The sequence below is a fragment of the Antechinus flavipes genome, chromosome 2 (assembly GCF_016432865.1).
Source record: "Antechinus flavipes isolate AdamAnt ecotype Samford, QLD, Australia chromosome 2, AdamAnt_v2, whole genome shotgun sequence".
Classification (NCBI taxonomy): domain Eukaryota; kingdom Metazoa; phylum Chordata; class Mammalia; order Dasyuromorphia; family Dasyuridae; genus Antechinus; species Antechinus flavipes.
Window position 1 is genome coordinate 435520554 of NC_067399.1, and position 22397 is coordinate 435542950.

Consider the following 22397-nt stretch of genomic DNA (forward strand, 5'->3'; position numbering starts at 1 on the left):
GATGAGGATTTTTAGTAAAAGTGAGGGGTGATGAATGGTCAGCTTGTGTACTCAATTATAATTTACATAATGTAAAGAAGCCTGGAGTACATTGAGTAGACTGCCTGTGAAGGATTTATGGGAAGACGGAGAAAATAATTGTGAGGGATGAAGAAGCCTCTATGGATTTCAGACTGCATTGTTCTAAAGTAAAGTACACCTACATCAGTAGAATCAGATCTATGAAAGTGGAGCAATTCTTAGTTACATATAGATTGTACTGGATGGCCCCACAAGCCCTTTCCAATGAACATTTTGTGATTCAGATTATATAACATAAGCAACAATAAATATATTACAAGTTTGAATGTCATAAGGGTAAAGAAGAGAGAACATGTTATAAGAAAAATCTGAGGGAGATACCACTTTTTGCTAGGAAATTCAGGAAGCAGAGTCACTGGAACTGGGCTGTAAGGAAGAGAAGGTTTTTAGCAGGTATACATGGGGTGTTTTACAGGCATGAATGAAAGCCTACAGGAAGGCACCGAGGTGGGAGGAGATCTAGGAAGTGCTGGCAGACTAATTTGACTGGAATGTAGCACACAGGAAAAGAAATAATGTAAAATATGCAGGAAAAATAGATTGAAGCAAGACAATAGAGAGTCTCAAGTCCTTATAGGAGACAATTAAAAGTTTATATTAAAAAAAATCAATGCCTTTGTTCTTTTATCACATTTACTTTCAAATATCTCTTCCCTAATAATATCCAGAATCTTCTCTTATAAAAAAATGAAAAAAGGAAAACAGAAACAGTTCAGCAACATGTCAACTGTTTATAACAATATTTGCTATATTTGTTACTTGTATTCTTATACTTCTTCAATAAAAGAAAAAAAGTATGTTTTTTCAACTCTTTTCTTGTTGCTATAATTATGCAACATTCAGCCAATGAAGGTTTTTGAATGGGCTAATGACATGATTAGACCCATGCATTAAGAAGATTAATTTGACTGATGAATGATGGAGAAAAGAAAATGGAGACTGGAATCAGGGAGATTAGTTAAGAATGAATGAGAGTATAGTCCAGAAAGGATGGGATGAGGCTCTGAATTAGAGTGGTTTGCTTCTGTGAGTGAAAAGAAGGAACAGAATATTTAAAAAGATATTATGGAGGTTGAATTGATATGATTTAATTTCTGTTTGTACGGAGAGGTGAGGGAGAGAGTCAGAAGGCACTCTTGAGATTTTTAGCCTGGGTGATTGAGAGGTTAGTTGTCATCAGTAGAAATGGAGAGGTTTGGGGGAGGGGCAGACTTGCACACATGTATGGGGGAAGGGTAGAGATTAGTTCTGCTTTGAACACATTTAATCTGGGAGAACAATGATGCAGAGAAAGAGATGGACAAGGAAAACCAGAGATCAGTAAGTATTGTGGAAAATAAAACTAGAGACAATATCAAAGAATCAATGATTAATGGGGGGAGGGGAGGGAGTAGGTGCAAGGAGCATGAAATTTGAGAAAAATCCATTGAATTTAGCAGTTTAGAGAATATGAGTGTTCACATGAAGAGCACTTTCAGTGGAGTTTAGGATAAATAGAATCTTTACCAAAAGTTCTATGGAGGAAGTAGTCAAGTCCAAGAGAGAAAGAAAGTTTTCAAGATGAAATTTTGAAGACACAAGAAGGTCTAATTCCAATGAGGAAAAAGAGGTGTCACCTAAAGAAATAAATGTTTTATATATATACATACATATTTTTTTTGCTGAGGCAATGAAATAAATGTTATATATTTGTGTGTGTGTATATATATATATATATATATATATATATATATATATATATATATATTTTTTTTTTTTTTTTCCTGAAGCAATTGGGGTTAAGTGACTTGCCCAGGGTCACATAGCTAGGAAGTGTTGTGTCTGAGACCAGATTTGAACTCAGGTCCTCCTGACTTCAGGGTAAGTGCTCTATCCACTGTGCCATCTAGCTGCCCCATATTAATTCATTTTTAAAAGACATGTGTAGTAGAAAAAGGAAAGGGCAGGTTTTCAAGATAAATTCAAAAGTGTGGTAGAGTGTTAAGAAAATGTCAGTATTAATAATAGTGTCAGAATGAGCTTACAAGATGAGGAAAGCTATAGAAACAAAAGTGGTGTTAATTTGAAGCTGTTTGGGGGAGATAATAAAAAGGAGGGGTAGAATTACTACTTAGCACAGGATAATTGTAATGGAAAGAAGATGAAGCTATTGAACTCTTGTTTTTGTTCCTAGGAGAGAACTCTATAAAGGATAGAATAAAAATGGCTAGTATAGGGTTGAAACCCAATGCAAATAGGGAGATGATGAGAGCACTTTTAGTTAAACTTGAATTTGTTACTTGTGATTGCTGGATCATAGCATCAAAAAGATTGAGAAGAATGAAAAAAGTGTCAAAGGATTAGAGAGAGGCAGATTTCTTATTTTCAAAAAGATAACATTAGAATTAGGAAACAGTGTGATATAGGAGTCAAAAAAAGCTAGTGTGAAATCAGCCTGGTTTAAGAGAGGAATAGAATCCAGTACTAAGGAGGTGATAATCCTATTGTAACCTTGCTCTGGTCAGACCACATCTATGGTCCTGGGGACCATGAATTAGGATATTGAAGATGTTCAGAGAAGGCTGTACAGAATGAGGAAGGAGTATGAAGTCATGTCTCATAATGTTTGGTTGAAAACATTGGGAATATTTAATTTGGAGAACAAATGATTCAGATGGGAACATATATCATGTGCCTAACTATTAGGTTTGATATTTCTGAGAGGGAGGGAGTAGGTCTATTTTGCTTGACCCCAAAAGGCAGAATTAGTAAAAATAGAAGTTGCAGGAAGGCAATTTAAGTTTGATTTAAGTACAACTTCTTTATATTTTTCTATCTAGAGCTGTCCAAAAGTGGAACAAATTGTCTTTGGTAGGTACTAACTTAGATCTTCAAGAAAATGCTAGCTGACCATTTATATCTTTTAGAGAAAGTTTTGGTTCAGATAGGTTGGACTATCAACTTATTGCTGAGGTCCCTTTTAATGCCAAGATCATATTGAATCAAAAGTCTTACTCCATGTTCAATCCCTTTAATATTATACTGTGCTTATTAATTTAGGCAACATTTTCCCATCTGTGACTTTTGAGTAAAGGCATATTTGTTAAAATTTTGTCATATTTCAAAGCTGAGGGGGGAATAATATGATAAATAAATGCTGAGTTCTGAAAAGCTCTCACTAGATTAAAACAATATGTTCAACCTAATAAAATGAAATTTTATAGAGATAAGAACAAAGTTTTGTTTGCTTATGTTTGAAAAAATGAAATGAATAAATCTAATAGGAGATGTACGCAGATAACAGTTGGTGTTTTTTAAAACACAAAATCTAGGGATGTTAGGGACTGCAAGCTTATTACTAATTTGATAGTTGGCAGACAAAACTAGGCTATATTAACAATTAACAGAACAGAATTAATTAAGAAAATGATGGAGATTATATTCCTATTGCAACTTATCCTGTCACACTGTTGCTGGAGTATTGTTTTTCAGTGCTAGATACCCAAAGGGATGTGTAGCTGGATTGTATCCTAAGAAGGATGATTCGGATAGAGAGGAGTCCTAAAGTCAAGTCATATGAGATTGTTTAAAAAACCTAGTGATGTAGGGCAACTAGATAGTGCAGTGGATAGCGTGCCCTGAAGTCAGGAGGATCTGAGTTCAAATGTAGCTTCAGACACTTAATACTTCTTAGCTGTGTGACTCTGGGCAAGTCACTTAACCCCAATTGCCCTAGGGGGAAAACAAAACAACTTCATGATGCCTTTGTTTCCTAGAAAGGAAACTACTTAGAAGATATGATAGTGTTTTAAGCTATTCTTTAGAGCTGTCATATAGAAAAGAACCATAGATTCACAGAGATGGAATGTCTTCTCAGTGGCCTCTACTTCTCTGAAGAATTCTCTATCACATATCTGCCATACACAGCCTTAGCTTGAAGACCTCCAACTAGGCCTCTCCGTATTAGGTTGTAGTCTATTATACTATTGAATAGTTCTAATTATTAGGAAATTTTTCCTTATATCAAACCCAAATTTGCCTCTGCAATATGACCCATTGCTCCCATATCTATTCTTTGGGACCAAATGAAATAAGCCTATGCTTTCTTCCATGCATCAGCCTTTCAAGAACTTGAACATGGTTATCACGTCCCACCGAGTTTTCTCCAGGCTGAATAGTCTTAATTTCTTCAGCTGCTCTTCATGTGCCATTGATTTAAGACCCTGCCATCCTGTTCTCTCTCTCTTGGACACTCTTCAGGGGATATCCTTACTGAAATATACTGAAATGTGGGGCTCTGCTTACTTCAGGGGCACATACAGGTACTGAAATATAATGTTCAGAACTAAACACAGTATCATGGATGTGGTATTATAAGAGTAAAGCAGTCTCCTACAGTCTTACAACTACAGATTAAAAGCTAGAAGAGACCTTAGAGACTAAGGAGAGAAAAGAGTGTGGTGTTTTTTGTTTTTTTATTTTTTAAGAAAAAATTATTATGGAAATTTAAATTTGTACATTTCTCAAAGTTGACCATCTTAAAAATCTGATATCGCCCAAATAAAGCTAAGTAACAGATCAAAAAAAAAAAAATTAAAGCAGAACTATTACCTCCTCATTCTTGGATGTTGGCCTTCTTTTAACTTAGGTCACATTAAGCTCTTTGTCCCATCATATTATTAACTTAGGATGGACTTTGACATGTATTAAAACCCCAAGATCTTTTTCAGAAGAATTGATATTTAGTCACTCCTTCCCCATCTTGTGTTTGAGAAGTCAAATTTTTTGTGCCCTAGACTGACAAGATCTTTTTGAATTGAGATTCTGTCATTTACTATTATGGTTTTGAGCCATCTCCAAGTTTTATAATAAGCATGCCATCTATGCTTTTATTCAAGGCACTGATAAAAATGTTCAGTGGCACAAAGCTAAGAACAGGTCCCTGGGGCATTTCACTGGAGACCTTCCAAGTTGACATTGAATAATTAATGGTAATTTTTTGGTTCCAATCATTCAGTCAGTTCCAAATCCAGCTATACATATTCTCATCTAGTTCACATTTCTCCAAGTTTTTTTTTTTTTTTTTTTAATAAAAATAGCATGTCCTATGCTAAAATCCAAGTGGATATCATCTACTGTAGTCCCTGATCTGCCATTCTAGTAACCATGAGAAAGGAAAAAAATAGTGAAAATAATATGCTTTGGTCTGCATTACTATCCCATAGTTCTTTCTCTGGATGTAGACAGCACTATCCATCATGAGTCATTTGGATTTGTATTGCTGAGAAGAGCTAAGTCTATCATAGTTGATCAAATGCAATGTAACTATTACTCTGTACAATGTTCTCCTACTTCTGCTCGCTTCACTCAACATTAAATGTTCATGTAGTTTTCCCAAGCTTTTCTGAAATCAGCCTTCTCATCATTTCTTAATAGGACAATAGTAATTTCCCTTATATTCATATACCATAACTTATTAGCCATTCTCCAGTTGATGGGTATCCATTCAATTTCCAATTCTTTGGAAAAGAGATGCTATAAATATAAGCAGGTTTTTTTTTTTTTAAGTGCAAAACCTAGGTGTTTTAGTGGGCTGCAAGCTTACTAATTGATAGTTAGTAGACAGAATAATCCATAGACTGTATTAACAGAATGATGTAATTAATAAAGTGATGGAGATTATATATTCCTATTGCAACCACAAAAAGAGAATCTATAAATATTTTTGTATATGTAGGTCCTTTTCTCTTTTTTGTGGTGTCTTTGGGATACAGACTTAGTAATGATATAGCTGATCAAAGAGTAGGAACAGTTTCATAGACTGGCTTTTGGATTCTTATAAATTTGACTTAGTTCTCTACATATCTGAGAAATGAGGCTTTTATTAGAGACATTTGCTGTAAAGATTGTTTTCTAACTTTCTGCTTTCCTTCTAATCTTCGTTGCATTGGTTTTGTTTGTACAAAATTTTTTAAACATAATCATCTATTTTATATTTTGTAATGCCTATAACTTCTTTAAGAATTTGGATGCTATGTTATTTGATGCATAAATGCTTAATATTGATATTGCTTCATTGTCTATGGTATCTTTTAGCAAAAAATAGATCCATTCCTTATCTTGTTGTAGATCTATTTTTGCTTTTAATTTGTCTTAGATCAGGATTACTGTCCCTGCTTTTTTATTACACTTAAAGCATAATAGATTCTGCTCCAGCCCCTTAACATTATTCTGTGTATATCTCTCTAATTTCAAGTGTGTTTTTTGTAAATGATGTATTATAGAATTCTGGTATTTGATCCACTTTGCTATCTGCTTGTGTTTTATGGGAGAGTTCTTCCCATTCACACGCACAATGGTGCTTACTAACTCTGTATTTCCCTCCATCCTATGGTTATTTATGTCGGCTCCCAGAATTCTAGTGGTGGCACACTTTGAGCAAAGAACCTGCATTGAGCAAGAGAGCCCTGCTCACTGCTTACATCTTATTCCACTTCTCTTGTATATTCACTTCCATATAGCTACCATTTTTCTGGCCTTTCTTCTCTAAAGATCTTTTTTCTTGGCAAAAAAATAAAGGCAAAATGAGAATTGAAGAAATCAACTAGTTATCATTGTCTCATATATCCAGTGGTGAAGTTGGATAGAATGCTAGGCCTGGAGATCAGAAGATCTGAGTTCAAATTTGGTCTCTGACACTTACTATCAGTGTGACTCTAAGCAGTCAACTTAACCTCTGTCTCAGTTTCCTCATCTGTAAAATAAGTATATTAATAGCACCTAACTCCCAGGGCTGTTATGGTGATCAAATGAGATAATATTTTGTAAAGCACTTAGCTAGCAGCATATCATAAGTGCTACATAAATGTTAGCTATTATTACCCTAAGTAGCATTTCTCTTCCTTATTTTAGTTTCCTCTTTTCTCCAATATAGCTTAAGAACCTCACATTTGTTGTCCTTGGCTTATCTCTCTAGCTTCATCTTATTCTGAATTGTATAATTCCTAGGTCTATTCTTTAAAAACCATGACAAAAGTTTGTTTCACTCTTTGGCCCTTGTTTTCCTTTCATACATCTCTTTTAAAAAACTGAGTTCCATGCGCATTCACATTGATTTCTTTAGACAACTTCCCCATTTCCCCCTTATTGAAATTTTCTTGGTATCTTAAGTATTTAATTTTATAAAATTTTGTATTTACATCATTGCTAGTTTCCCTCCCCCAAATCTCTTCTTCCCAGATAAAAGATAGTCTTTTTTTTTAAACAATGAGCTTAGTTAAGCAAAATAAATCTATACATTTTCTGTGTCCAAAAATGTATGTCTCATTCTACATTTGAGTCCACTACTCCTGTCAGAAAGTGAGTAGCATGCTTCATCATAATCATCTCCTAGAGCAGAAGAGTCAAACCGACAGCCTCTAACACAGGATGCTTGAATCAGATCAACATAATTGTTAACAAAATTTAACAAAAACCATAAAAATGCAGTAGAACATAGAAAATATTACTATGTGGTTTTCTAAACCAATATGTGATCCATGGAGATCTGTGTGCATGGTTTAGTGACTGTTTCTATTTGGTTTTAAATCACTGCTCTAGAGTCGATGTTGGTCACTGCTTTTATAAAACTTTTGTTTTTCTTTAAAATGTTTATATAAAATGTTAATATTTAAATTGTTCTGGTATTGCTCAAGGTTTCCATTCATTTAAGTCTTCCCAGGTTTCTTTTAAGTCAATCCCTTTCTTCATTTCTTATAGTACAATATTTTGGTACATTCATCATAATTTGTGCAACTATTGACAATTTATAGGCACATTCTCTCTGTTTAAAGATCTTCTAGTAGTATTCCTAGCTCATGATTTAATAACTTTGGGGCATAGTTCCAAATTATTTTCCACAATGGTTAGATCATTTCACAGTTCTATCAAATGGAGCTATTAATAGGTCTGTTTTCTCAAAAGTCCCTTTATTTGTCATTTTCCCTTTTTTTTTTTTTTGGTCATCTTCTGCCAGTCTCATAGGTATGAGGGTGAACCTCGGAGTTGTTTATATTAGAGAAATGTGCATTTCTTTAGATATTAGTGATTTGGAACATTATTTGTTTTAAGAACATTAAGAACATTTTTTGTTCTATTGGTGGAGTGTATCATTTTTGCTCACTTGAGAGTTAGTTTCCTATATTTTGGCTATCAAACCAGGATTTAATGACTTGAGAGCTTTTTAAACTTCTTGGACTTACTTCTCTGTACAATTTCAGTCCATTAGATACTGGATTGTCTTCCTTTGAACTCCCTGAAAACTCTTTTCCAACAATCCAGATTACCTATCCTATAGTTTCTAATTTTCTTCTCCTCTCTAATTCCAAAGAATGGTGACTATACCCAAGCTTCTTCCTTGTTGATGAAAATCAGATATGGAATAGCATTTTTGCCCATTGGCTTCTCCCATCTTTTGAGAGATGAAAACTGTTCAGGCAAATCAAGAAATGATTAGCTATTCTTTTTTTGATCAAGAGAGAATTTCAGGACTTATCTGCATAAGTGAAGTCTACCACTACTTTGCTAGATCTGTGTTCCAGGCTTACAATAATCCTTCCAAAATTTTCTTTATCTGATACCTTATCTTCAGGTGTCATTCTCCAATATCAAAATCACTGGTATTTCTGTCTCCAGTGAACTTTATTCAAATCTGTCCATTATGCGTCTATTCTCTGCATTTTAGATTTTGTTACATGAATGTAACTTCTTTACATATAGTACAATTCTCCTTGCCTTTCATCTTTTCTGTAGTCTGTAACATTTTAAGAGCCATATTCCAGTCATGAGTCTCATCCCATCAAGTCTCCAAAAATAATACCTCCTAAGTAAAATTTGTGCCTTGCATTAGGGTCTCCAATTTATCTTGCTTATTAAACATTGCATGCATATATAACTAAGACTGTGAATTTTACTTTCTTTAATACCCTTTGAATTTTTGGGTGTCACAATTGCTATTTTTCTTACATTGTAGCTATTATCACAGCTAGATTGATGGATGTACATAGTTTTTTCTTCTCCCTTTTCAGTTTAAAGGTTTATTTTTAAGGTTGGAGGAGATGGGGAGGGAGGGCTTGTTTGTAGGTAGAGAAAAAAATCAATTGAATAAGGAGAGACTTAAAATTAGGGAATCTTCTTTACAAGGGTTACTGTAGGATAATGGAATATTTCATATTATTATTTGTCTCACTTGATATATTAGTGAGTTTTGCTGAACTGCTTTTTATTTCTTTTTTTATAGTTCCAGCGAATGACTCCCTGGGTAAGAGAGAAAGGAGGCATATATTCACAAATGAAGGTGACATAAAAACAAACTATATCAATAAAATACAAAAAGAAAAAAGGAAGGTGATTGAAAGGAAAAGCTCTTGGAGGAGACAGGAGGGATGAGGTAAAAGGCACATAGGTCTTGGTGTTGGAAAGGAGAGGGCCATTTTATGCATTATTAAATGACTAGAGAGAATAGGAGCACAGGTTGAGATAACCGGGAGTGTGGAATTGGGGAAAGGAAGCTCAGTTGGATGGCCTCAGTTTTTTCATTGAGAATATGAATCCTCTACTGAGAGGGAACCAGGAAATAGGTGAACACAAGTTTTTGGAAGACTGTTTATTGTTTGCTTGACAATGTTGATTCTATCTATCCACACTTTTAGTCTCTTTTTTGCATCGACCCCTTAATGAACAGTCCTGATAGCACCATTGGATCCGCATTTATTTCTAACTAGAAAAAACAGCTGCTTCTCCCTTAGAGTATCTAGTCACTTTCTCTTCATAGACATAAATCACTGTATGCCTTGTCCTGAGGAGGAGGATTAGATATGTTCTACTAATTAGATTGTAAATTTGGTAAGCACAAAGATGAGACCTGTGAGGGGGACACTCCATTTCTCTGAATCCAGTGCTCTGCATAAAGAGATTGCACCTGTGAGTTAATTGCTTTGGGGATCTCTTGATAAGGAAGCTCCTTCAACCCAGACAGGTAAGCAGCACCTCTGTCATGTAAGTCTCCTGAGTGTCCTGGCTTGGAGTCACCCGGAAAGGACTTGATCCTAACTTCTTGACTTTGTGGCTACCTCATTGTCTACTGCCTCTCACTCAGCATAAAAGAGATGCTGACTCGAGGTTTGTTACAGTAGCATTTGTTGCTTGACCCCAATAGTAGAGCCAGAAACTCCAGCTATAAGTTGCAGAGTCTAAGACTTTAAGACTCCTAAACAGCAAAGTCTAAATTCCTTGTCATTGTAAACTTTCAAGCAGAATCTGGATAATTTCTTCTTGGGAATACTTTTTTTCCAAGTAGGTGTTGCGCCATCCTCTCAGGAAGATTTTGCTATTATGAGTTATGGGTACTGAAATGCATTCCAACAGTTAGGGCATTAGAGCGGCTCTGGGTGACCCATCTTAAGCAGAAGCACTTGGGTCTGCACCCGTAGCCTTACTGCAGCCCCTAGGCTAAAAGAACGGCCCGCGCTGACCCCCACTCCCGAGCTGCAGGATAGGGAGAGAAGACAAGAGCAGAGGAGGAGGCCTCCCGCCTGCCCGCCCTTCTGGCGTTCGCGGCCTAAGCCACGGGCGTGCGTCTAAGGTGAGGGACAAAGCCCAGCCCTGGGCCGAGACCGCGCTGCGCAAGCTTGGCCAATGAGAGGCCGGGAAGTGGGTGAATGGCAGGGGCTTAGAACCAGTGAACGGGCGTCTTGTTGCGAGGTGGCCCGGGGCTCCGGTATTATAAAGGGCGCCACGAGTTGGCATTGTCAGGCGGCCGAACAGCACAGGGGCCGGGTGGAGGAGGGTGGGAGGAGTGGGACCTCTGCGCCGCCGCCTGCCGGGGATCGGATCGAAGGGCCGGCGTCTGCGCCGCGGCGGAGCCCGAGGCCGCATTCCCCGGATCGGCCCGAGGCCCGTAACGTCACTGGGCGGCGAGGTGAGTCGCGGGCGGGGATCCGGCCGGGCCGCGCTGGGGGGAGGGGGTGCGGGGCGCCATCATCGCCGCGCCCCGGCCCGCGTCTCTCGAAACCGGGCCTGACTGAGCTCATAGTCATCCTTGCACTTTGCAGGCCTTTCCCCGCCGCCGCTGCCGGGGCCACCATGTCTGAAGCGGCGGAGGAGCAGCAGCTGATGGAAACGGCCGCTACTGAGAACGGCCATGAAGCCGCCCCTGATGGGGAACCTCCAAGCGAGGCCTCGAGCGGGACCGGGACTGGAACCGGGACCGGGACCGGGAGCGGGAGCGGGAGCGGGTCCGGAGCGGCGGCTCCGGTAGCGGCGCCTCCTGCGGCCCCAGCCGGGAGCCAGAATGGGGCTGAGGGAGACCAGATCAACGCCAGCAAGAACGAGGAGGATGCAGGGTAAGGACAGTCGCGGCTGCTCCTTTTTCCTCCCCCCCATCCTCTCCGCTCGCCTGACCCCTCCCCCACTTCTCCCGCTCCCCTCCCCCCACCAGCTCTTGGCGGGGGGAGGGGGGGTCCTTGCGGCCCCGACCCGGCTTGGGGGGGAGGCGTGGGCGCGCGGGCGGGGCGGACAATGCGCGGGCCGGGCCGGCCCCTCGGTGGCGGCGGCTCCTCCTTTGTTCTGGGGCTGCCTTTTGTTGGCGCCATGTGGTTGGGGGGAGGGGCGGGAGATCTAATTTGTGCCAAAGGAAAAGGCCCCTCTCTCTTCCTGCCTGGTCTTGCTGCCCGATCGCCTCTCACGTTTCTTCGTACCTGGAGGCCGAAGCCCCCCATTGTGGTGGGGCTGCTGTAGTGGCCAGAGCTAGATCCTTAGGAGCTGGTCCTTGGCACTTAAGGGCTTGGCGGGAGCCTGCAGTCACTTCCTTCAGTTAGAAAAACTTTAACTTTGCTAGCCTCCCAAATTTGCTCGGCCGAGATTGCTTTGGTTACTTGGAGGCCTCATTAACACCTCAAATGAATATTGGATATAGTTCGAGGTCTCTTTATGAGAATTTCATCTTTTGGTTGGCAGAGAATGGGAAGGAAGACTTAGTTGTCTCGTTTGTCTGGCCTACATATTGTGGCTGTTGGACCAGACTTTTTCCAAGGTTTATATGGAAGGATCGGGGCTGAATATGTAGTATAAAAGGTGTAATTCCGAGTGATTGAATGGAAAAGTGATTACTATGTGCCAGGCATTGTGCTAAAAGCATGCCTTGAAGTAGTCTTGGAATTTTTTAAGAGTTAATTTGTCCCCTTTGAAATCTCTCTTTGTTACAACTGTTTTTGTGCCATAGTAGGACTACAAATTTGGATGGATGAAAACCCCAGGCCTTGTAGTTTGTTTTAAAATGTTTGTTAAATTGAATAAAACGGAAGAGAGTGACATCGCTCCTTCTGATTGACCTTGGGTATACTTTAAACAATTTCAGGGTCTAGTACTGCTTTTCACTGAGAAAACATGCTGGAACAAGCACTTTGAGTTTTTCAGTGATCTAAGGGGGGTGGGGGAGGATGTTTTGTGGGCTTTGCCTTTTTAAAAAGTTGATCATTTTAAAAAGATTATCTAGGGTCAGGGATCTAATACCTTCAAGATGACAGAAAAGTGATGATTTTAGTGATGATTTTTTTACAGTTTTTCTAGTTATGATTACAGTTAGCTCTGAATTCTTCCTGTTAATTAATTTAGAGGAAGCTTATGAAACCTTTTCCCTTCCTGCTCTGATTTTTTTAAAAAATATATTTCTCTATTCAAACCCTTGGAAATATCAAATTAAATTAAAGAGAAGGGAAAAGAGGCATTGGTTTCTATTCTGAAGGTTTGGGAGGTTTGATAGTACAATTTCAAGAAGTAAGTATTGACTTGGTTTCTTTTCCATGAAATGCATAGTTATTTTTAGTCAATGAAGGTTTCTATAGTCTACTAACAAGCCATTTCTGGTTTGGAGTGTCATTTAGATTCCAAACTGAATTTGGAGCTTATCTCATTTTCATTTCTCTGGGTCAGATGGGTCTATTCTAATCTTCTTCCTCCCTCATACAATTTCAGGAAAATGTTTGTAGGTGGCCTCAGTTGGGACACAAGCAAAAAGGACTTGAAAGACTATTTCACCAAGTTTGGTGAAGTGGTTGATTGCACGATAAAGATGGATCCTAACACAGGAAGATCAAGAGGTTTTGGTTTTATCCTCTTCAAAGAATCTGCAAGTGTTGATAAGGTAAGAAACATATGTAAAAAAATATACAGAATATATGTAATTAGAAACTTCTCATTCAAATATTAAACACTGGTTTGTTAGTCATTGTTAACTGTTGTTTTGGGGTTACAAAGAGGCTTCAGACATTGTCACATTGTCCTTTGCCCCTTGAGATCACTATTCAGCTGGCAGCAAACATGTACATATATAAAGAGGTGTGAGAGTGAGAATAAGAGCCCAAAAGACACTATGCCATAGGAATTTAAGGGAGGAGGCTGGGACAACGTAGTACAGCTCTTGAAAAAGCATTGACAAACAGCTAAATATTAGAAGAGATGCTCAGAGTAACTCTTTAAGCAGTAGGTCTCTTTGCTATGTAAGCACTTTTGTCCTGATTTCTATTATAGTTATTGGGTACTTGTTTCATCTTTCCTGTTTAGATTATGGCCTTATTTGGGCAAGAATACAGGTTTTTGCTCTAGTGGGTATTGCAAATTTGTAGTTGAACAAATAAGACTGAAAAATATTTATTTTGAGGTAGTGAGTGACTGAAATGAAAAGCTTTTACTGAAGCAAATGCTGCTGAATATGGCTAGAAAGAAACTATGGTGTAGGGGTCAGATTATGGAAAACTTTGAATGTTAGAATGTAGGAAGTTAATGCTTTAACATTGCTTAGAGAATAAAGCCTAGTTATAGAAGCAAAAATGACAGAAGAGGATTCAAAGACTATCTACTCTTGACTTCATTTCCCTTTCTCCTCATTCCATATGAGGAAAATTGGTTGGAGGTGAGGACAGACACTTGCTTGAGATAACCACAGGTATCTGGGACCAGAACTGATTGCCAAGCCATTTCCATACACACACACAACACTCAATTGAACTCGGCACATAGTTGGATACCTACCTACTCTATGCAAACCACTTGGGGGTTGGGGGGGGGGGTAGAGGGCGGATGGGAATTGAGAGCAGAGTGCAGAGACAAAAAAGTACCTGTTCTGAATTAGCTACCATACTTGGAAATACAGCATGTACAAAGATACATTCTTTGTTTTAAATCTTCATATATGGCCACCTGTTCTCATTGTTAGGAAAAGTAATTCTGGGCACCTGATGATTCGGTTCCATTAAATAAGAATTATTATGCCAGGCAGTGGGCTAGGAGCATTGAATTTTTTTTTTAAGTCCTTCCCTACAACGAGTTTATCCTATGTAGAGGTAATAATTAAAACCATGGGAGTAGGTGAGAAGGGGAGGGGGGGGGGTTTCAAGTGTTATGATCTTGAAGAAACTAGAAAAGTAGGAAGACTGAGAAGAGAATTTAATCTCAGACAGTAAGTAGTTTCAGTAAGGTTCTTAGGGACAAGTTAGGTGACAGGATTGGGGGAGTGGAAGTGGAAGCAAAAACTGACAGTGTTCTTGGTTGGAAAATACTCAGAACATTGGAATTTAAGAGTCTTCAATAGAAGGAAAAGGATCAAGGGCACAGATGGAGAGCTAGCTTGGGCTAGAAGGAACTGGTCATCTTATCTTCTGAGAGATGTTTTTAGATGTGAAGAGAAAAAGAGATGAAGGTGCTTAATATAGTTCTTAATCTTAGTAAAATGGGTATCAAGGTTTCCTGTTGATAAATTGGGATCTTGAAGTGATAGTTTTTTGTCTGGATTTCCTCATTCATCTCTAGTCTGCTTATCATCTTATACTTGATTATGTAAGGTGGGTGACTGTGGGTTTGGGCTTCTGAGGGAAGTAGATGTGGACCTTCCAGGAACTTAAGTGTTCTTAAATGTTTTCAGGTTTTGGATCAGAAAGAACACAGATTAGATGGACGGGTGATTGATCCCAAAAAGGCTATGGCCATGAAGAAAGATCCTGTGAAGAAGATCTTTGTTGGAGGACTTAATCCAGAAGCTACAGAAGATAAAATTCGGGAATACTTTGGAGACTTTGGAGAGGTATGTATCTATGTAACAACATACACTTAAATATCCAAGTAGGAGGAAAGGGACCTTCATTCTCAGTCTGAAGTCTAGTTCAACTAGTTATTTGTTCTGAAACATTTCAGAAATGGGTTCACACAATAGCTTTTGCTTGAACTTTAGTGGTGGAAAATTGGCCCATTATACTTTTGAATAATTTTTTTTTTTTTATTGCTAGAAGCATCAAAATGTAATGGAAAGATTTCTAGACTTGAAGCTATGAGACCAAGTGGTGTACCTTCTGAGACCAGTTTTTCCTCATTTACAAAATAGGGCTATTCAATCAAGTTAAAAGGGCTTTGACCAATTAGAAAATTGTGTGCTGAAATTTGCTTTTGCAGTTCCACCAATTGTTATGAAAGCAAAGAATATAATATATAATAATATGATAAGACCAAATATAAAGTCCTTTTTGAAATGACAGCCTTTTTTGTCCCTCTTGGAAGACAACTTTATATTCTCTCTCCACCCTTGCAGTCCTTATCCTATCCCGTTCCTCAGGGTTCATACAAAAAGATCCTCAGTTCTTTCAGGTTGTTGTTCAGCATGTTGCTCATTCTTCCCTGGATGTGATAAGCACTTAAACTTAATGAAAATATCATTCCTAAAATAAGTTCTGAGCAATATAATCTTAAGTGTGGGCTGAGTCAGAGAAGAGGACAATAGTCTAAAACACTAAATGTGTTTTTATTCACAAAATAGGTATTCTTTCACATGCACTATTGCCTAGCTAAATCTTTCCCATTGTTTACTTTAAAATCAATTGCATATTACTCTTTTTATGTCATTATAGTATATTCTCTCTCTCTCTCTCTCTCTCTCTCTCTCTGGATCATAGTTATATTTGGTGTACTTTCCAAGTCACTTACAAACATGTTGAACAAAACAAAGCCAATTAAACACATTGTTCTCTGTAAAACCAAACTTGTATTATAGAATCTTTTTTTTTTTTTTAGATTTTTTTATATTATGGGTATTTTTAGTACATACGACCTCAAATTTAAGTAATTTGCTAAGTGTTGGGATCAAATGTTATTACATCTAAGGAATTCATTTTGAATTCTTATGTCCTGTATTTCCAGATTGAATCTATCGAACTTCCAATGGATCCAAAGACAAACAAAAGAAGAGGATTTGTATTCATCACCTTTAAAGAAGAAGACCCCGTTAAGAAGATTTTAGAAAAGAAATTTCATAATGTTGGCGGAAGTAAAGTAAGAAATCAGATTTATAATTAGAGGATTAATTCTTTTCTCCTAGGGAGCTACCACAATTCTACATTTGGCTCAATCTAGTCATGTTTGCCTTCATACTTAAAAAAGATTCTGGGGGATAGATTCTCCACTTTTCACAATTAAAGCTTTCAAAATCTAAGGAATAGCAATAGGTGAAGATACATGAGCATACACTTCCAGCATTTACTGAGTACCTTCTATATGTCTATATTTGTGTTAGGTGATATGTCAGAGATGAAAATTTAGTCCCTAAAGCATTTGTTTTTCATGACTTTTCAAGCAGCTTTTAAAGTCATTCTGGGGAGAGAAGATAGAAGATATGTTACAAAATGTCCCATTTTCCTTCCATTCCCAAACCTCTTTTCCCCTTGCACCCACCCCCTACCCATCCACTCCGCCCCAAAAAAGGGAGGGGAAAACACAGTTTAAAAGAGGTGTATTTGCAATGGTGGGCTTTGAATTGATATTAGGAAAGAGAGGGTATTCTGTATATTGGTAATCATCTAAACCAATGGCTACAGAGGCAAGAATTAAGTGTTGACACACCTTGGGGGAAGGAGGGATTGGTAATAAGAGCCAGGACATAAGACTGGAGTGAACGATGAATGTTGACGAACTGGCAGGCTAGGATGGATCCTAGGAATCCTTTAAATGGGTACTTTTAATGTTAGATGTTAGGTGTGCAGTAAAGAGAATGATAGGATCAATCATGAAGGATTTAGTTGAGGATCTGGATTAGATGTGGTCAGTGACTTTTTCCTATTATTAAATGATTGTCATTTAAGTCTGTCTGACTATTATAGAATTTTAGAGCAGAAAGAAACCTGGGAAGTCATTCAGACTGGGGTCCCAAAATAGTATATTGAGATGCTTCATTGTACCCCATTACCCAGGACATTTGTTAGGAGCCTCAAGAAAAGGAGCCTCTTAGTGCTATTAAACTCCAGATTCAACTGTATCGAGTGACTTTGAAGGAAAATGAAAATAGCTCCCCTAACAGTTTTTTTGAGGAGCAGAAAGATCTTTTTAAACTAATCTGAGCCCCTCATTTTACAGTTGAGAAATTTGAATCTCAGAGAGGAAGAGATTACTCATTTAAGTCCCAGAATGAGTTAGTGGCAGAGTTCAGCTTTGAGTTCTTTAATATGAATTAGGTGAGTCTTTTGGATCTGGAGTTCTACTATGTCCAGTAGGAACTTGAGGCTTAATGGTCCATATCTTATTTTGGAAGACATTGGATTATTAATTTTTTTAACTTTTAATTGACAGAACCCATGCCAGGGAAATTTTTTTACATTATCCCTTGTACTCACTTCTGTTCCGATTTTTCCCCGCCCTCCCTCCACCCCTCCCCCAGATGGCAAGCAGTCCTTTACATGTTAAATAGATTACAGTATATCCTAGATACAATATATGTGTGTGCAGAACCGAACAGTTTTCTTGTTGCACAGGGAGAATTGGATTCAGAAGGTATAAATAACCCGGGAAGAAAAACAAAAATGCAAGCAGTTTATATTCATTTCCCAGTGTTCTTTCTTTGGGTGTAGCTGCTTCTGTCCATTCTTGATCATTTGAAACTGAATTAGCTCTCTTTATCGAAGAGATCCACTTCCATCAGAATACATGCTCATGCAGTATCGATGTTGAGGTATATAATAATCTCCTGGTTCTGCTCATTTCACTTAGCATCAGTTCATGTAAGAGACATTGGATTTCAAGACCTGGATGCCTAAGTAGAATGTTACAGCTAGAGAACCATCAATTGATGGCTTCTGATTGTATAACTTCTATACACCTTTTCCCCTAATAAAGGGAGAAAGGTTTCTTGCCATTAGTCATCTAAAGTTATTTAATCGAATTCTTGAGTATGTGTTATTTCTTTCCATGTATGTTATTGTAATTGTATGTATTCCCTTGATTCTATTTTATTTGCTCTGTATCATTTCACACTACACCATGTTACTTTTTGAATTTCTCATTAATTTCTTAAGGAATAGTAATTTCATTAACACAAAAAAAAAGTTGCTATGAGCAATTGGTATGTGTAGCCCTGTGTGCTTTTTGTCATATATCAAAGGTGATGTCAACCCTAAACTCTGCAGAAGGCACTTGATTGCCTTTGCCAAGTGTGTTAATACATGAGTCTTAACTAGGCTCTGTAGATAAGGAATCCCTCAGGTTCTTTAGCTCCCCGATTCAATTTGTGCAGATCTCCAGAATCTGCTTCTTAGCACTAATATCAAAAACCCTCCTTCTGGGGAAGCCTACCCTAATAACTGCAGCCCACTGACAAGGAGTTGTTCCTTTTGGATACCTAATGTTTTTTGTACAGATAAGAAACATCCACTACATAGTTGCAACCCTTAGGAAAACAATAGCTTTTTTTTTTCTGTGTAGGTGTGTGTGTGTGTGTGTGTGGGGGGGGTTCTCTAGTTCTCTAAGGTTCTGATACAGAAGTAGTTGGACTTTGCATATACAATCTGGCCCTCATTGCAGAGATTCTGAAAGGTCTTCAGATTGCTCTGGCTGCAGGTAAATCACATTGATCCATAGGCTTCTGGCCGTATTCGTGGGACTATCGGTAGACCTTCACCATTAGGAATAATTCATTTGGTAGGAGAAAAAGTTCAGGTGCATACTATTTTGGATCTTGATGGGTGTTTTCCATTTTCCTTTCAGTGTGAGATCAAGGTGGCCCAGCCTAAAGAAGTGTACCAGCAGCAGCAATACAGTTCTGGGGGCAGCCGAGGAGGCCGGAGCCGAGGGAATCGAGGATCAGGAGGTGGCGGAGGAGGCAGTGGGAGTGGTGGCAGCGGAGGCAGTGGAGGGGGAGGTGAGTGAGACATGGATTCCACTCAGACTTCCTACCAAGGCAGCTTTCTCTGGAGTTTCCGTTAGAGCTGTAGCTGAGGCCGTAGCAGTATCCTGGAATAAGATGATGGTCCTCCCTGCCTCTGGTTTTCAGTTTTTGGCAGGAGGCTTTTTGTAGTTCATGGTGATGACCTCAACTTCTGGATTTTTGCCCTATTTCATGAAAGATAAGAGCCATGAAGCTTTTGGAGGGAGTGGGGGTTAATGCCAGGTCAGCTATATGTCCAGTCTGATTATGGGGCCGTTGTACTGGACCCACAATAAGGATTCAGTCGTTGAAGTGTAGGGAAAGGGGGAAGAAAAGAGAAAGGAACAGAACGTACTCAAAAAAATTAGAAAAGGGGCCCTTAAATGCTGCAATTCCTGTAAGATAATATGCCACTTATGGGAAGCATCTACCATGGACAAGGCACTGCAGGGATACCTGGAAAAAGGATCTTCAGGATGATTCGGTCTGGCCCCTTATGACGACAGTTTGAGTTTGATAGGTCCTGAGCAGAAAGTGATTTTCCCCGGATCATGCAGGCATAGCCAGGCTAGAGGATCTGTTTCCTGTTTGGTGTCTCTGGGCTTCTCTTACATTCTCACTGGTGCACAGGCACTGACTAAAATGGCCTTTCCATTGGCCTGACTCCTGTCTGTCTTTCACAAAGGAGATGGGACTTCAAGCCATAGTTGCTGTTTGTTTTACAGCTCCATTGGGGACGGTTGGTCAGCATCCTTTTTTATTTGAAGATTAAGTGGACATACAGCTTTTTTGTTTCTCTTAAATTGGTTTCCTGTGATACAATCTTATGAAACATGGGCCCATGCTAAATTGCAGGGGCAGTAGCCAGTGTCAGCTACTTTCCTTGATTTTGGCTTTGACGTCATTAATGCCGCTTTGTTAACCTATAGCTTCCTGACTCTGGGTTAAGTTTGTCCTCTCCTGATTAACCTCGTATATTTATGGTATATATATGGTACAGGTGAAAACTGGATCCTTTCAAAAATGTAAGGAATAAAGAAAACTGTCAGTTGTAGGGAATTGCCCCTTCTCAAAAGCAAGGAAATTCACTTAGTATGGGAACTGGAATTCAAGGAATTTAAAAGTTCAAGAGCCATATTAAAGTAGATTTCAAATCAAAATAGGGATTTTCGAGCATGGGTAAGTCCCTTTCCCTTGTTTGAAACCTGCTTCCTTCTTTAATGAGGGAGCTCTTTTAGAGCAACTCTTTAAGTTTCTGGTATTTCTCGCTCTGTTCCCAACCCCATTTACACTTCCATTTAAAAAAAAAAAATCCCCTAATGCCTTATCATGGTGTTAGGGGTGAATTTGGATTCTTTGAAGTAATGCCAGAAAAGTTTGGTCTGACATCTTTGACTAAGCTATTAAAAGGCTTCAATTGTAGAGCCAGCCATGTGTACTATGTTTGTCTGAGGAACAGTACAGCTACGAATGGAGTCTATTCATTGGTTAGGTTGGCCTTTGGGGGAATGAGTGAAATTTTTGATTATAGTAATTCTTGAAGACCAGTTAGAGAGGTTTGTGGTCTGTTTTGATGGAGAGATTGCATTGGCAGGTCAGATTCTTGAGGTAGACATTCTAGCTTTCTTCATCCCTATTAGGCTTTAACCTGGATATGGCAATCTAATCTGACCCTTCTTGTTTCATAGATGATGGGAAGGGACTTATGCAAGGTGGCATAGCAAATTATTGCAGGCCTGGGACTCAAACTTATGCCAGTATTCTTTCAAACATACCATGATTCCTTCATTCTTTAATAGGATCTGATGTGTTAAGACTTCCTAAATTGATAATTAATTCTACTGTGCTGGGGACAGTGTCCACATTATCACATTTCTGATGTTTAGGGTTAATTACCCATTTGGACAGTCTTATGCACATATCTTCATTGTTACTGATTCTTAAGCAGCATTGGTGTGAACTCTTAATGCAAGTGCAGTTTTGGGTTGAAAACCTGTATGAAGAGGTTGCAGGAACCCTTCTCTTGGGCAAACTTGGTCAGAGGCATGGTGCTGCAGGCAGGTTGGTATGCCTTGGTCCCTTTTTAGCTTCCCTCTTTACATGGGCTAAACAGAACCCTGGGCCTTGCTTCCTCTGCAGCTCAAAGTCAAAATTGGAATCAAGGTTATGGCAACTATTGGAATCAGGGATATGGCAACCAGGGCTATGGCTATCAGCAAGGCTATGGCGGTTACGGCGGCTACGACTACTCCCCTTATGGCTATTACGGCTATGGACCAGGCTACGACTATAGTAAGTAAAGACCAGTGTGGGGTAGAGCAAGCAAGTGTCCTGTGCCGGGCTTCTTTAATCAATCTGTAATGTTTTCTTTGTAGGTCAGGGCAGTACAAATTATGGAAAGACTCCAAGGCGTGGTGGTGGTCATCAGAATAACTATAAGCCATATTGAGGCAGTCCTGTGCGGTATGCAGCGGCATGCTCAGTGTTCAGAGGGACTGCACACGTTTTATACGGAAATGCTCTAGGTGGACATTAAAATTATGTACCAAATTTAACTTTGCAAACTTTCTATGGCCTGTTCAATGTGCATCTTATTTAAAATTCCCCCTTGGAAAATGTCTTTCATGTTGAATATTTACAGATCTCTAGTTGTCTTAGACAGTGTGTGGTGTGTAAATGCCAGTCTTAAGCAAGATATTAATGAATGAATTTATTAATAGGTTAAACAGCAATGATTTTGAGGGTCTGCTTAAAGCCCAGCTCAGCCTCTTGGCTTGAGCATGGCCTCTGCAATGCTCTGGTTGTACAGATGAAAAATGCCTCCTTTTTTTCACCTTTTTATTTTATATTGTTTGTGTCATACATTTCCGGCAATGGAAGTGTTAATTTTACTGTACTTTTTGGTACCTTTTGGGAATCTAATGTATTGTAAGGTATTTTACATGTGTCCTGATTACCATGACATGGATATTGAAGCTATCCTAGCTTTTGAAATAAAAAATTAACAAAAAACACACCCCAAACCAGCTAGTGTGCCATTTCTTAATCTTCCAGTTATTGAAAGAATATAGATAGATCTCCCTGACATCTGACCACACCCCTGCCTGCTCATCCTGGGGGCATT

General features: G+C 38.8%; 1 protein-coding gene across 2 annotated transcripts; it reads left to right on the forward strand.

Annotated features, from left to right (window-relative positions):
• Nucleotides 1–10876: 10876 nt before the first annotated feature.
• HNRNPAB (heterogeneous nuclear ribonucleoprotein A/B) lies at nt 10877–22296 on the forward strand. 2 transcript variants are annotated; one of them, XM_051979069.1, is made up of 8 exons: nt 10877–11017; nt 11151–11441; nt 13072–13240; nt 15017–15175; nt 16282–16413; nt 19114–19267; nt 21413–21565; nt 21649–22296. In XM_051979069.1, the coding sequence occupies exons 2-8, from the start codon at nt 11182–11184 to the stop codon at nt 21720–21722; spliced, it is 1101 nt and encodes a 366-aa protein (XP_051835029.1). In that variant the 5' UTR covers nt 10877–11017; nt 11151–11181; the 3' UTR covers nt 21723–22296. The 2 variants fall into 2 exon arrangements, with proteins under 2 accessions (XP_051835029.1, XP_051835030.1); XM_051979070.1 differs by lacking the exons at nt 10877–11017; nt 21413–21565.
• Nucleotides 22297–22397: the final 101 nt, after the last annotated feature.